This window comes from Propithecus coquereli, unplaced genomic scaffold (assembly GCF_000956105.1).
Source record: "Propithecus coquereli isolate 6110/MARCELLA unplaced genomic scaffold, Pcoq_1.0 Scaffold59, whole genome shotgun sequence".
NCBI classification, from domain to species: domain Eukaryota; kingdom Metazoa; phylum Chordata; class Mammalia; order Primates; family Indriidae; genus Propithecus; species Propithecus coquereli.
The window spans coordinates 2213712-2230754 of record NW_012151840.1 but is presented as its reverse complement, the minus strand read 5'-3'; the positions used below and the strand labels follow the sequence as shown (position 1 = coordinate 2230754).

Genomic DNA, 17043 nt, shown 5'->3' with positions numbered 1-17043 from the left:
TAAAAGACCAAAAAGAGAATACCTTAATTTCTTGCTATTATGTATCCATTAAACAGGAGAGGAGATCTTTATGTATTATAATGGAAAAATATCTAAATTATATCGTTAAGTGAAAGAAGTTGCAGATGCAGAATATGTATAGTATGATTCTTTTTTGGAAAAAAATTTTTGTTTGAGATAAATGAGTGCTTGATTGAATACAGAGAATACCTATAAAGAAACACATGAACTATTAACCAAGACTGAAGAGCAGAACTTTTTTCACTTTGTACCCTTCCATAATGTTTTAATTTTTCATAATAAATGAGCATCTTTTGTTAAAAACAAAAATATACACACATATTTTTGATTCACAATCACTGGAAAATTTGTACTGATTAACCCTAATCTAACTTGATAATTCTTTACTCAACATTTATACTCAGCTGAATTTTCACTGTTTACACACAGCTATTTAAATATTGTCTTTTTCATCTATTTGTGGGGTTACTGCACCAATAAAAACTATTTAATTCCTTAAGAATGAAATCCTGTCTTCCTTTCCTTCCTCTCTCTCTTTTTCCTTTTTAATAGAGACAGTCTCACTCTTGCTCAGGCTGGTCTTGAACTCCTAAACTCAAACAATCCTCCCTTGGCCTCCCAGAGTGCTGGGATTACAGGTGTGAGCCACTGCGCCTGTCTGCCTTTCTCTATAGTACTTTCTACATAAGCTCTTCATAGCAAGTTATTTATAAGCATCACTGAATAATGAAAGTTCTCAGAAAAGCCTATGACATATGAATAGCGTGTACGGGTTTGGACTGTATCCGTTTAGGTAACAAGAACTGCAATAGACAGCTTTTGCCCACACCACACTAACAGGTCAGCCAACATTATTTTCAGAGCATCCATTTAACAAACATGCTGAAAAATTACTTAGAAGAGTTTCTTCTAAGTTCTGCTTAGCTTTTAGTACCTCGGTCCTGGAATCTGCCCTCTGAGCCTAATTACTTTGTTGACTGATTAACAATCAGCGTCTATCTAGCTGGTCTTAGGTTGGTAAACCCCTCTGGTGTTGTTTTTTAATTATTTTCTGCAAATGAGACTCTCGCTTTAATAACATGCAGACCAGATGATACTAGAAATATATGAAAATAGTTAACTACATAAATGCTATAAAAATAGACGAGATTATGGATAAAATTTGGTACTGGGATCCTCTATCTAGCATCATTTCCTATTTGCCAGTACCCAGTAAATTCAGCTGCTAAATCTGGGGGCCACAACCACTCTAATCATTGGCTTTGTGTGATCTTTTTTTAATCTGTCCTAATACACACAAAAAAATACTTCTTCAAAGTTTTAAAGAGAGGGGATTTTCATCCTCCTTCAACCTCAGTCTATTTCCCCAATCAACACTCTTACCTCTTCCAGACCAGTAGTTTCCAATCTTTAAGATATATAAGAATTAGATCCATTAGATTCTGATTCACTATTTATTGGGTGAGGCCCTGAAATCTATATATTTTTTTCAAAATCTTTCATATAATTTATTTGAAAATATGCTGAATTTGTTCCCGAGTCTAATTTTTAAAAGCTGTTTAAAGGAAATTCACATCATTTGCAGATACATAATTTAAGTTTACAAATATTCCAGAAGGCATCTTCATTAGTGGTGATTCATGCAGGATACGACTTTTAAATGCTGTTTCTGCCTTCCCTGTGTTCTCTCGGTACAGTTTTTACTCCCCATTTGGCTTGATTCTATTGGGATGTGTTCACCACTGGAAGGCATATGCAAATTCTGCAAGTGTTTCTTGCCTTTCTCACAAGGTATCATGTGTAACGTGTCCTAGCCAGCTGTTAGTCATTTATTGCAGAAGGGAGTGGCTGTAGTTAGGAACACCTGCTTTTCAGCCTGCATCTTTCTCATCAATGCTTCTGGCAAATCATTCTGGAGTGCAGGGGAAGATGAAGGGAGGCAGACATGGGTACATCTTTCATCAGTTAGGTAGCTAGTAACCTGACCCGTATTTCTGGAAACTGAAAAAGTTTCTGCCTCAAGAGAGTCCTACAAGTGTGCTGGCTGTGAGCCATAGAGATTGACAAGAAATCTGTATCTTTAATAAGCACCACCTAACACATACATCCTTACAGTCCTTAATTTTGATTCAAGTTCTAGGAACCATATTATGAGAAACGGTGCTCTAGACCGCCAAAATCCTGACAGCCAACTCTGTCTGGCCTTTCCTCCCCAGCAGCTACCAACTTGGCTCTTGGAACCAAAGTGGTGAAAATGATGGCACCAAACTTGATGCTACTGATAAGGCTATGAGAACCTGACTTAGTGTCAGTATTTTATATTAGCCTACGTCAAAGACAAAAAAGGATCCTTTGGGCCAGGCGTGGTGGCTCACGCCTGTAATCCTAACACTCTGGGAGGCCGAGGTGGGAGGATCACTCAAGGTTAGGAGTTCGAGACCAGCCTGAGCAAGAGTGAGACCCTTGTCTCTACTAAAAATACAAAGAAATTAGCCGAACAACTGAAATATATAGAGAAAATTAGCATGGTGGCGCATGCCCTGTAGTCCCAGCTACTTGGGAGGCTGAGGCAGAAGGATCGCTTGAGCCCTGGAGTTTGAGGTTGCTGTGAGCTAGCGTGATGCCACGGCACTCTAGCCCAGGCAACAGAGCAAGACTCTGTCTCAAAAAAAAAAAAAAGCATACTTTGTTATAAAAAGTCATATCCTTTTTAAAAATGTTTTAACTTCCCCCAAGACCTCTCTGATTGAGGTAAGTTCCTAGAATATTAAACTGGGTTCTAGTCCTGTCAGCATAACAAATTGATTCTGCAACACTGAGCAACACAATGAATTTCTCTCAGATTTCACTATCTACAAAATGGTTAGAACTGTCTGTCCTATCCATTCCTTTTTGCAAACATTTTGAACCTGAGTGTCAAAGACCTTGGATAAGGATGGTAGAAAAAGGAAACAATAAATGAACTTCAAGAGCTATATAAATCCCATAAAAACAAACAAAAATTTTATGTATGTAGATAAGTACATTTTTCTGGGGAAAGGCTGCATAGAGAATCAGAATCTCAAAGGGGTGAGTAATAGAAAACTCAGAAGCTTAGACTCTATCAAAAAGACTAATGGGATAATGTATCAGTCATTGATTGTTAAGGAACTGATTCTCTAGTAAGTATGTCAATGATTCGGCTTCAAACTTAATTCGGCTTCAAACTTAATCTTTTTCTCCTTATACAGTTTTGTCATTTTGTTGCTTCTTAGCACCTCTGCTATAGAGAGTGGGTGAAAAAGAAGAAAAATGCTAAGATTCAAACCAATTTGCTTCCTGTTATCTACCTTTTCTAAATGTTTGAGAAAAGTCCTAAATTTAAATTTAGGACTAAAATGTAATTCTTCCTATTCCCACATTAACATGGAAAACTAAAAGGTAACTAACTATATATTTGAAAACTCTTAAGGGATGCACATCAAACTATTATCAGTGGTCCCTCTGGGGCATGAAACTGTCACCATGGGAAGAGACTTTAACAGTTTTCTTTATATAATATTTGACTTCTTCATACCAAGCATGTATTCCTCCTGCAGTTATAATAGAAAAAGAGAAAACTCTGGGGAGGATACATCCTACAGCTGCGGTCCCCAATTCCCAGGCTGCGGCCCATTACTGGTCCATGGCCTGTTACGAAATGGGCCACGCATCACTGCCTGAGCTCTGTACCACACGACATGCCCCTCAATGACATCCCGCCCCATCCCCAGTCCATGGAAAAATTGTCTTCCATGAAACCAGTCCCTGGTGCCAAAAAGGTTGGGGACCTCTGTCCTACAGAACCCACAATGCGGATTATTTTATATCACTTCTACACATCTGCCTCCTCTCCTCCATGTCACTGTTATCAAAAATCATTCAAAGGTCCATCTCAATTACCATCTCTTTCATGTAGCTGCCTCTGATCATCCTGAACAGGAATTATCACTCCCCTCTTCTAAAACCTTACAACAGCACTTATATCATTTTTATGGCATATCTGACATCACTCATCTAACATGTATTGCAAACATAACAATAACCCAGGCACCCTGTCATTCAAACAGATTTTGTTCATTGACTAAATGATTACACTCCTTTATCCAACACAGATTCTGACTTTTTTCTTTTTCTTTTTTATTTTACTTTAAAGCCAGTCAAATTTAGCAGTGGGGGGCTGTATATCAACTGTAGTGACACTAATGTTAATAAGTTTTGATAACCCACTACCATCGGACCAGCCTCACTATAGGTTTTAGCACAATGCTTTATATAAGGAATGTACTTGATAAATATTTGCCAAATGATGTAAAATATAATTAATAGTATCATAAGGTCTGATCAAGGACTTGTTATTTTCATTCATTCATATATCCTGACTTACTCCTAGCCTCACCTATCTAACCACTTAGTCTATTTCCATCCAAATTTCTGTCTGATCAATATGCCTTCCTCATTTCTGGTAACACCATTATTTCTTTCAGTAATTGCATACTCCAACCACAAAAGTTCCATAAGGACTCCCTGCTGGAACAGTCTCCTTATTAATCCCATGCAACACCAAGAGAGTGGGCATGTGATCAAACCAAGCCAACTTGATTTGTTCTCCTGGATTTTTCAACTGGAGCTTGTAGGGTACAGTCCTGATGCATAGACAAAGCAAAAAGTAATCATGGAGTGCTTATGGTCATAGTTTCAGCCTTGTAGAAAAAAATAAGTTTGAGAATGGAGCTGAGTGACAAAAAGAAGTAAAATAAAGAGGAAAGGAAGATCTTAACAGTGCCTTAGCTCCACCGCAGGTTTTTCTGCCCTTCCCTAAGGCTGGTTTCATTTGACATCAGGCAAGATAGAATTAGGATTCTTTCAATAGCATCGTAAAAGCCATTAACTAACACAATGTTCTTTTGGTGAATCAGTGAACCCTCCGGAAGTCATACTATATATAAAATTTTGTGTGCATGTATGTTTCAGGGCTTCAAATCTTAGCATTCAAAAGATTCCCAAAAAGATTCTTCTTTTTCTTTTTTTTGTATTTAAAGACCAGATTATGAGCTTTGACCCAAAAACATTCTTTACAAAAGAAGAAAGAAAAATTAACTACTGATTTAAGATAAATTAGCAAACACAAATTAAATTCTATTAACCCAAAACACTCCATTCTTTAAGCTTCCAACTAATAAAACTGTTAATACAGAGATAATGGACAGAATAGATAGTAAATGTAAACAAAATCATTTACCTTCATTCCCCACATCATCATTCATGAGTCCCCCTAGCCACATCTTCCAGTCCTCATCATCTGCTGTATTGGGATCATACATATCTGGGGTGATGTCTGGAGCTCGGAGCTCTGCCTCTAGTTGGCCCAGGGGAACATCTTTCAGGGGCATCTTAGAACGTGTTCGAAATGCAATGAGACTATCATCCATGGACTAGCCAATGGAGAAAGAGAAAAAAAGTCACTGAGTGAATAATGTTTCCCAATTCTCCAAATCTCATCATCTCCTCTGTGCTTTCTTTCTTTGCTTAAATCACAAGATCTCTCCTCTAAACAATTTAGATTTCTTATTGTTTGTTTGTCTGAATACTTTAAGAAACATGCCATCAGTTTGAAACCAACATTTCAAGAACATTTTTAACAGCCTGATTCAGATATAATTCACATACCACAAAATTCACCCTTTTAAAGTATTAATATATAACTGAGAGGACTTTATTATATTCACAGAGTTATGCAACTATCACCACTATCTAATTCCAGAACATTTTCATTAACCCAAAAAGAAATCCCATACCCATTAGCGGTCACTACCCTTTGCTTCTCTTCTCAACCCCTGTTAACCATTAATTTACTTTGTCTCCACGGATATGCTTCTGCTGGACATTTCATATAAATGGAACCACACATGTGGCCTGTCTCTGGCTGCTTTCACATAACATAATATTCAAAGATCATCCTTATTGTAGCATGTATCAGTACTTCCTTTTTATTGCTCAAGAATATTCCATTGTGTGGATATATCACATTTTACCCATTTATCAGTTGATGAACCTTTGGGTTGTTTCCACTTCGGGGCTATTAAGAACAATGCTGCTATATTTTGTGTGAGCATATGTTTTTAGTTTTCCTGGAGTGGAATTGTTGGGTCATACGATAACTATATTTGACTTTGTGAGGAACTACCAAACAGTTTTTCCAAGTAGCTGTACCATTTTACATTTCCATCAGCACTGTATGAGGGTTCTACATTTCTCCACATCATTGCCAAAACTCTTTATTATCTATCTTTTTTGTTATAGGCATCCTAGTGCGTATGAAGTGGTATATCATTATACTTTAGATTTATATTTCCCTAATGACTAATCATGCTGAGCATCTCTTCATGTGCTTACTGGCTATTTGTATCTTTTTTTGAGAAATGTCTATTCATAGCCTTTGCCCATTTTTGAACTGAGTTGTCTTTTTATTAAGTTGTAAGAGTTCTTTATATATTATGGATACAAGTCGTTTATCAGCTAGGTAATCTACAAATATTTTCTCCCATTCTGTGGGCTGTCTTCATTTTTTTTTTTTTTTTTTTTTGAGACAGAGTCTCACTCTGTTGCCCTGGCTAGAGTGAGTGCCGTGGCGTCAGCCTAGCTCACAGCAACCTCAGACTCTTGGGCTCAAGCAATCCTACTGTCTCAGCCTCCCAAGTAGCTGGGACTACAGGCATGCGCCACCATGCCCGGCTAATCTTTTCTATATATTTTTAGTTGTCCGATTAATTTCTTTCTATTTTTGGTAGAGATGGGGTCTCGCTCTTGCTCAGGCTGGTCTCGAACTCCTGAGCTCAAACAATCCGCCCGCCTCGGCCTCCCAAAGTGCTAGGATTACAGGCGTGAGCCACCACGCCCGGCCTGTCTTCATTTTCTTGAAGCACAAAAGTTTTTAGTTTTGATGAGGTCTAATATATTTTTTCTTTTGTTGCTTGTGCTCTGGTGTTTCACCTAAGAAACCACTGCCTAAATGAAGGTCACAAAGATTTATTCCTATGTTTTCTTCTAAGAGTTATATAGTTTTAGTTTTTATATTTAAGTTGATGATCCATTTTGAGTTAATTTTTATGTATGGTGTGAGGTAAGGGTTCAGCTTCATTCTTTTGCATGTGGATTTCCAGTTCTCCCAGCACTATTTGTAGAAAGACTGTTCTTTCCCCCATTAATTGGTATGGCATACTTATCAAAAGTCAGTTGACCATAAATCTAAGGGTTTATTTCTGTACTAAATTTTGTTCCATTGATCTATATGTCTATCCTTTTGCTAGTACCAGAATTTCTTGATTACTGTAACTTTGTAACAAGTTTTGAAATCAGAAAGTGTGAGACCTCCAGCTTTATTATTTTTCTTTCTTCTTTCTTTCTTGTTTGTTTTTTGAGATAGTCTCACTCTGTCATCCAGGCTGGAGTGCAATGGCGTCATCATAGCTCACTGCAAGGACAAACACCTGGCCTCAAGCAATCCTTCTGCCTCAACCTCCCAAGTAGCTGGGACTGCAGGTGTGCACCACCATGCCCAGCTATTAATAATTTTTTGCTATTTTTAGTAGAGATGGGGTCTTGCTCTTGCTCAGGCTGGTCTTGAACTCCTGAGCTCAAGTGATCCTCCTGCCTCAGCCTCCCAGAATGCTGGGATTACAGGCATGAGCCACTGCAGCTGGCCTGTTTGTTCTTTTTCAAGATTGTTTTGGCTATTCCGGGCCAATTCTACATGAATTTTAGGATTAGTTTGTCATTTGCACAAAAATGGCAGCTGGGATTTGGATAGGGAGTATACTAAATCTATAGATCAATTTGGGAAGGTCTCCCTAGGCTACACTGTATCAACTTCCTAAAAGGTTTCTGTTTACTCTCTTGTTCTATTATAGTCCATTTCCGACATTTTAACCAAACGGATTTTTGTTTGTTTGTTTGAAGAGAAAAGGTCTTGCTCTGTCACCCAGATTGGAATACAGTGGCCTGGACATAGCTCACTGTAACCTCAAAATCCTGGGCTCTGAGTAGCTAGGACTACAGGCATACACCACCACACTAATGTTTAATATATATATATATTTTTTTTGTAGAGACAAGGTCTTACTTTGTTGCTCAGGCTGGTCTCAAACTCCTGGCTTCAAGTGATCCTCCCGCCTTGGCCTCCCAAAGTGTTATGATTACAGGCATGAGGCACCCGGCCTTCTCAATCTTTTCAACCTGAGCACCAACTAAATTACTCCATTTGACTTTCTCAGTGATGTAGAGTTATAATGTTTACCTGGAAGGAATCCATGCAGACTGGACTGGAAGCCAGCTCCTCATCTACTGCATGCAACTTCTCCATGAAAGCACTATCCCTGGTCTGTTTTGGCTTTGGAGGAGGCGGGGGCCCCATGGGTACTACCTCAGCACTGATGTGCCTGATGGCAGGTGTAGTGACTTTCTCAGCCTGATTAAAAGAGTCATTGTGTTAAAAAAGAGAAGGAGGGAAGGGAAGAAAGGAAGAAAGCAAGAAAAGGAAAAAAGAGAGAAAGAAAAAGAGGAGGGTCTTCCATATGCTATTGACCTTTTCTAATCTAGTTAGAAGTACATAAAAACAAAGGCACTGCCAAGCATATTGATCTAATTAGGTTTCATCCTATTTCTAGTGAAGCCAATAGAATGCTACTTAGATTACCAAAAAGTGGGAAATCTAATAAAATTGGCTTTAGGACAATATTAGACAACATGGTTATGAGAAAAGAGAGAAACTCTGCTAGTTGTGCATTTTTGGCCCCTCAGAAAAGCTCTTTCCCTATCAGGAAGTTCTAATCTTCTCTTAACTGTTTATTGACTTAATGGACTTTGAGAACAGATGATAGCCCAGAATCACCCCAGATAAATAACGTACTTATACAGTTATATCTAAAATCTCTTTTGTATGATGCTGATTTACCTCTGATAATATGCCACTCTCCTCATCTGTTTCAGTCATCTCAGAAGACTGCCTCAATCTGGATTTCTTTGCCCCACGTGGAGATGAAGCAGTACTTTCAACATCGCTTTCCAATAAGCTCTATAAAACAAATCCAGCTCACTTTTATATTTTTGCCCCTACCTCCATTCCTTGGAGTTTAAACTATCTCAATAGGATAAATCACAAAATTCAATCACTTGATTAGTTAGAGTAAGAGGAAATAAAATTTAAATAGATACCCTAAAGGTGGAAACAGAGATCAGATCACTACCCTCATCTTCATCATAGACTGTAAAAGTATAAGGCATTAGTCTAAAATCCTTTTAAAAACAATTCAAAGAACACAGTAAGGAACAAGTTATACTCTAAGAACCAAGTGAAAAAAAAAAACAACGAAAGAGAGATAAAATACAAAGATTAAAAAATCATATAGATATGGCAAGGGTCAAAAAAAATAAAATCAAGATAAAAAATTAAAAAAAGAAACAAGTCAAAGAATACATAAATATATTAACACAGCAATGAAAATGAACAAGCTATAGTTAAAAGCAACAGTATAGGTGACTCTCAAAAGCACAATGTTGAACAGAGAAAAGGCCAGGAACAAAAGAACACATATACATAATGAGTCCATTTATATAAAGTTCAGAAACAATAAAAATTAAACTAGTGTGTAGAGATGCATAATCAGGTGATACAACTATAAAGAAAAGCAAGAAAATAATTACCAAAAAAGTCAGCATAGTGATTATCTTTAGGGGGAGAGAAGTGATTATGATTGGGAAAGGCATACAGTGGATGTCCCAGCAATGTTTTATTTCTTGACTTTACTGGAAGTTTCATGATTTTTAAAGATAATTACAAAATTATAATAATATAATGCATTACAATTATTTAAGCAGTACATTTTTATTCTATGCACACTTCTGTGTTACGTGATGTATTTCTTAAGTTAGAAAACTAAGGGATTATGAAGAGGAGAAAAACACCTCAAAGCAAAGAAATAAACTGAAAAAGGAACCATATCTCAATGGTCTCCATAGAACAGGTGACATTACTAAGGAAGCAAAGTACACCCTGCCTTACTAAGCCAAATTAAGCCAAATATTACTAACACTCACTCACCTCTTCAGCAGTCTCATCTTCTTCTTCATCATCTGGCTGGTACTCTTCATCTGAGGAATCATCTTCTTCAAGATGGATATCCACAAACTGAGGAGGCTACATTAGTACAATTGGAAAGAAAGAAGTAATGGGAAACACAAATCATACATATTTGGAAAATAGAGGAAAAAAGCAGGCCAGGAAAAAAAACTCCTAAGAACACAACGTGCAGCTAAAGCAAATAACAAGAGGCAGGGATTAAAGTGATTCCATGAGATGCAAACCTAAGAGTAATGAAAAAAAAAAAACAAAGCTGCAATTAAAAAACAGATAGGTCAAAAAAAGTTAACAAATAGGAAGTACTTAAGTTTCAAACCGGATGAAGTCTTTCTGGAAAAGAATAACAATTACCTCTTCCAAGTTTACCTTAATTTCATTGGCCTTCTTAATTGGTGAAATATTCCATGTTGGAATTACCTACCAACAAAGAATATAAATAATTAAGTTGTCTTAACTGAAATAGGTTGTTTTTCATTTTTACTTCCTCTTTACCATCACAAAGAACCATCGACCTAACAAGTAGCTGCAGTGATCTGGAGGTACCGATTACCCCTGAGGGTGTATTATCAAATACTTGTCAGAGCTAGACAGAAGAAAAACAGGGAGCTGGTGTGGTTGCTCACGTGTATAAACCTAGCACTCTGGGAGGCCACGGCATGAGAATCACTTCAGGTTTAGGAATTCAAGAACAGCCTGAGCAAGAGTGAGACCCCATCTCTACTAAAAACAGAAAAACTTGGCTGGGCGTGGTGGCATGTGCCTGCAGTCCCAACTACTTAGGAGGCTGAGGCAGGAGGATGGCTTAAGCCCAGGAATTTGAGGTTACAGTGAGCTATGATCACACCACTGTACTCCAGCTTGGGTGACAGAGGGAGACCCTCTCTCAAGGAAAGAAAACAAAAATCTATATAAATCTAAGATATTATAGGTTACAGTAGCCTACTGACATCAATTTTTTTTTTAAGAGACAGAGTCCTGCTCTATTGCCCAGGCTGGAGTGCTGTGGCCCAATCATAGCTCACTGTAAACTTGATCTCTGGGGCTCAAGTGATCTTTGCACTTCAGCCTCCCAAGTAGCTGGACTACAGATGCATGCCAAAAAAACCCAGCTAATTTTTTTATTAATAGTTTTTTGTAGAGATGGAGTCTCGCTATGATACCCAGGCTGGTCTCTTAACTTCCTGGCCTCAAGCTGGCCTCCCAAAGTGCTGGGATTACAGGTGCAAACCACTGTGCCCAGCACACTTTTTTTTTAATCAATTATATAAATCCATCATAAGTATGCCTCCAAAAAGTCAGCCATGAAAAATTTTTATGGAAGGATTTAGGGGTAAACTGTCATGTTATCCACACTTATTTTCAAATAGTACAGGAAAAAACAATTCATAGATATAAAGAGATATAAAGCAAATATGGCAAAATGTTTCTCCCGGAATCTATTATAGAATTATTGTAATATTCTTTCAACTTTTTGTATGTTTGAAAATTTTTGTAATTGAGGTGGGGAAAATGTTTTTATAGAATTTTTTTAAAGTTCTTACATACTGCTGATAAAATGCCGTTGAAGATGTATAATTTCTTCATCATTTAACTGTAACCCAACCAAAATCATCTTATGAACAAAAGCCAACTGTCCATTAGGTTCTGTCTCTACAAGAAGCCTTAGGTTTTCATATCTCCTCACAAGCCCTGCTATGCTCTGACCAATCATCCAGCTCTGTGTAGCTGGAACCAACATAGGGTAAAGGGAATGATGCAATTCAGGTCCGTTCCCTTTCCCGTGGCTATTTCTGAACCAATCTGTTTCCCTTCTGCCAAATCCATCAGAAAGGCATGCCAGCCTTTAGAAGTATATTGGAGTCAGTCTATTAAGCGTTAACAAGTGAGAGACCTAGATTCTAATACTTGCTCTCCCACATAAACTATAGTCTTGGGTGGCCCAACTTCTCTATACCTACATTCATGGTGAATAAACATATCCAGAGCCTGATTTGGATCTCCTTTGTTTTTATTTTCAAATTAAATATAGAATTAATGTTAATTATACCGTACAGGTCAAGTAGACTTCACAGAACTTCCATCTCATTGATGGCTGCTTTCAGTCATCAATAAGATGAGCTACCACAGGTTCATTTGGGTTTTTTTTTTGAGACAAAGTCTCACTCTGTTGACCAGCCTAGAGTGCCAAAGTATCAGCCTAGCTAACAGCAACCTCAAACTCCTGGGCTCAAGCAATCCTCCTGCCTCAGCCTCCCGAGTAGCTGGGACTACAGGTGCACGCCACCACACCTGGCTAATTTTTTGTTTCTATTTCCAGTTGCCTGGCTAATTTTTTTTTTTCTATTTTTAGTAGAGATGGGGTCTTGCTCTTGCTTAGGCTGGTCTGGAACTCCTGGCCTCAAGCAACCCTCCCGCCTCGGCCTCCCAGACGGGCATATTTTTAAAAGGTTCTGAGCTTGAGCAAGAGTGAGACCTCGTCACTAAAAAAATAGAAAAATAAGCCGGGTGTGGTGGCGCATGCGTGTAGTCCCAGCTACTTCAGAAGCTGAGGCAGGAGGATCACCTGAGCCCAGGAGTTTGAGATTACAGTGAGCTATGATGACACCACTGTAATCCAGCCAGTGCAACAGAGTAAGACCCTGCCTCAAAAGATATAAGTAAAATCAATAAAACAAATAAAAAGATACGGACAAACTAGACACACTTGGAAGAAAAGAATCAAATAGGTGAGGGTAGTGAAAGCCTGGACACGTGAAAAATAATAAGAAATTGGGAGATTATAGCCAAGAAAAGAATGTTAAGAAAGGAGATACTAGTTTTCTTCAACTACAGGAAAGATCATGTAGAAGGAATATAACCAGGACAAACAGACAAAACTACAAATATGTATTTTGGGTCCGTAAGGCAAATCTTTCTTACTATCAGAGATAGAATGTACTTCCTCAGGACTATCACCTCCCTTGTCACAGAAGGTAAGCACGAATTGGACAAGTGTTTGTTAAGAAGGATACAGCATGGTTTCAAACATCAAAGAGCCTGCTGTACCAGAATACTTCAGAAGTCTTCAACTGGTTTTCATACTTTACTGTGCAAAAGACTTAAACTGTTGTGTTTTCAACAATGCATGTTCTCAGGTCCCACCCATGGGTCCTGATTCTTAGGTCTGAGGTGGGCCCAAAAGTATGTGTTTTTAATAAGCACTCCTGAGGGACCTCACACCAAGGTGATTTTGATGCAAGTGGTCCTTGGAACTCACTTTGAAAAATACTATTCCAAACACTTTGCCATATATGTTGTATCATGAATAGAAAAACTGGCCTCACTCATTGATGCAACTGTTCCAAATGGTTATTTAGGACTTCCAAAAAGCAATACTTCACATCAACTAAAGTAAAAATAAACAATGATAACGATTTCACATATTGTGCCCCTATGTGTCTTTTACAAATATTTCTTTCAAGAGGTGAACCCACAGCACAATCTTTCCCTACAAGTGACCTGAAATTATATACTACTTACCAAGCTAAATAAAGAACAAAAAAGGAACACTTACCACTCCTTTCTCCACTACTTCCTTCAGTTTAGAGCGTGTCATCTTAGGCTCCTAAGCAGAGGGAAATACAAAGGAGATAATTAATAAAAATCTCCATGTGATGTTAACTTTACCCCCAGCTGTCAAACTGTTTACAAACTCCCAAGTACCCTCTACACTAGTCAGTTTACAGATAACTCTGTTCTATGACATTAAAAGAGTGACAATCAACTACTCACAAACATTGGCATGTCTTCTGTCTCACTGATGGCTGCTTTCATCATAGCTACCACATGTTCATTTGTGATTACTTCCTGAAGAAAGATGAAATTTCACTTTATGCAATAAGAGTTTGTCACCTAGACAATACTCATCTCTATGTAACTCTGCTAGACCTATGTGGAAGATAAATGAGAGCTCTATACTCAAATAGCTTCAGATTAGGGTAAAGCAAGGCAATTGAAAGCAAAGAAGGCAGAAGCAAGTTTTGGACAGAAGCACACAGCTTCAAACAATGTAGCAGCAAATGAACCAATTTCATTAGCTATTATTAATACTAGGAACAAGACTGGCTCACATAAAAAGAGATCCTGAGGTAACTAATTATAAGCTTAGGAGAAAAAGTAACAATAGCAAAGGCTCTGCAAATAGCTGTGTTGCTACATATCAAGAATAGTATTTATGTATGTATAAAGTACTATAAATTGTTAACTGGCATCTTCTCAGACATATCAACCCACAAAAGAGTAAATACACTATGAACAGTATCATCTTCCAATCTACTAACCAATACAGTAAACAATCAAATAAGTGGAAGGAAGCAGAGAAACAGTTTACCTTCCCATGTTCAGATTTCAAACTTGTGCTGAGTACAAAGAGAAAGCTATCTTAAATACATAAAAATGTACATATTTAAATTGGTAATTCACCTACCAAGAGTCAAGAATTTGCTGAGTATTTTAATTTACTTCCCATGGAAAATTTCCCTTCCAATTACACAGCCGCCCTAGTCTTACTCACATGGAGGATGTTTCGCACATTCACTGCTGTTAGGTTGTGCTGCTTGGCACCATCCTCTAAGGTACGGTCAAGCATGTCGTCCAGTTTCAGATCATAACCCAAGGTCCTTTCTTGACCCCTTCCATCTCGTTTCCTCTTGGTACCCTTTTTCTTTTTTCTCCTTTTCTCACTTTTGTCATTGTCTTGCTCTTCTGCAAATAAACGAAGAACATCACCAGAATCTCCGAAACAGCTGCTCTAGGAACTTAGCCCAAAAAGCCAACAGTAAAAGAAAATCAAGCTGCCAGCTGTCTAGCCTGAAATCAAAGAAGACTATGTGATATCACAGTGGTGGTGACAGTGGCGTTGGGAATGGGACAGTAGTACTACCAATAGCCAACGTTCACTGAATATTTATTTTATGTCAGGCACTCTTCTATACATGTTATACATATTAATTCACTTACTCCTATGAGTAACAACCCAGTGAGGTGGAGACTATTATTTTTCCCACTATGCAGATGAGGAAACTGAGGCAGGGAGGTTAAGAAACTTTCCCAAGAGCAAGTAAGTGACAGAGTCATGTTTTAAAGCCAAACACCCAGCCTGGGCAAGAGCGAGACCCCGTCTCTATAAAATATTTTAAAAAATTAGCCAGGTGTGGTGGTGCACACCTATAGTCCCACCTACTTGGGAGCCTGAGGCAGGAGGATTGCTTGAGCCCAGGAGTTCAAGACCAGCCTGGGCAACACAGTGAGACTCTGGCTCCACAAAACATTTCAAAATCAGCTGGATGTGGTGATGCATGCCTATAGTCCTCTACAATATAATGGAATGCATCTTAACGACCTGGAGGGAAAGTATCAACCTAAAATTTTATACCCAATGAGCATATTCTTTAAAAATGAAGGCAAAACTAAGATTTTTTTGCAACCCCCCTGCAAAAATCTGAGATAATTCACTGACAGCAGACCAGACCTATAAGAAATACTAAATGAAATTCTTCAAGATGAAAGAAAATGATCCCAAACAAAGGCAAAAAACTTCAGATTAGATCGAGAGTACCAGAAAGTTAACTATGTGATAAATATTTATTATATAAATATTGATTGGTTAAAAATCAGTAATAATAATGTCTTATAGGACTTAAAACATATGAAAAAGTGAAATACAGCAACAACAGCACAAAAGACTGAGTAGGTAAATGGAGTTAAACTCTTACAAAGTTCTTGCATTGTTTGAGAAGCAATAAAAGTACTAATTTAAGGTATACTGTAATAATTTCAAGGATGCATAGTATTAGTCTCTAGGAAAACATGTAAAAGAAAAATAAAAGAACATAAAACTAAAAAATGAATATAGAAGAAAAATAAAAAGTTCTTGACTAATCCAGAAAAAAGAAGAGAAAGGAGAAAAAAGGGAATAAAGAATAGAAAAACAGAAAATGCAATCATATCAGAAATTGCATTAAAAATAAATGCACTAAATACTCTAAAAGACAAACGTTCAGACTAGATTTTCAAAAAAAAAAAAACTTTAGTGCTATTTGTAAGAGATACACTTTAAATATAAAGACGCAAAATAGTTGGAAGTAAAAGGATATAAACATTTATACCATGTAATCAATATTAGATACAAAATTGACTTTAAGGCAAGATAGTAAAGATAAAAGGAACATTTCATGATAAACAAGTCAATTCAACACAAAGATATAAAAATTCTAAATTTACATGCCCTTGATAATACAGCTTAAATATAGAAAACAAAAGTTGACAGAAAACAAAAAGGAGAAACAGACAAATCCACAATCATAGTGAGATTTTAACAAATGTCAATCAGTAACTTACATAATAAGCAGACAAAAGAAATCAGTAAGGACTTAAAAGATCTGAAAAACATGATTAACAACCTTAATCTTACAGACATATATAGAACATTATATTCAACCTAAATGACACAGTTAGAAGACCCATAAAATACACATTCTTTTTAAGGGTACATGAAACAGACTATATGCTAATGAAGTCTCAAAAATTTTCAAAGGTCAGGAATCATACAGTATATGTTCTTTGACCACAGTGGAATTAAACTAGAAATCAATAAAAGAAATTTAACTAGGAAGATCCTCAAATGTTTTTATCCAGAATATATAAAGAACTTAAAACAACTCAAGAACAAAAAAACAAATAACCCAATTAAGAAATGAGGACCAGCCTGAGCAAGAGCGAGACCCCATCTCTACTAAAAATACAAAGAAATCAGCTGGACAACTAAAAATAGATATAAAAAAAAAATTAGCCAGGCACGGTGGCATGTGCCTGTAGTCCCATCTACT

General features: G+C 37.3%; 1 protein-coding gene across 3 annotated transcripts in view; it reads right to left on the bottom strand.

Moving 5' to 3' along the window:
- The window catches only part of GON4L (gon-4-like (C. elegans)), a 66971-nt gene that overhangs the window by 35549 nt on the left and 14379 nt on the right, over positions 1–17043 (bottom strand). For 2 of the 3 annotated variants that reach the window (XM_012658667.1, XM_012658668.1), the window contains exons 3-10: positions 14730–14920; positions 13949–14023; positions 13731–13781; positions 10544–10594; positions 10139–10234; positions 8993–9112; positions 8336–8506; positions 5282–5474 (exon numbers count right to left, since the gene is read on the bottom strand). In XM_012658667.1, the coding sequence (XP_012514121.1) occupies positions 5282–5474; positions 8336–8506; positions 8993–9112; positions 10139–10234; positions 10544–10594; positions 13731–13781; positions 13949–14023; positions 14730–14920 (948 nt within the window). The remainder of the gene's footprint in view (positions 1–5281; positions 5475–8335; positions 8507–8992; positions 9113–10138; positions 10235–10543; positions 10595–13730; positions 13782–13948; positions 14024–14729; positions 14921–17043) is intronic. The other variant, XM_012658669.1, reaches the window with a different exon arrangement.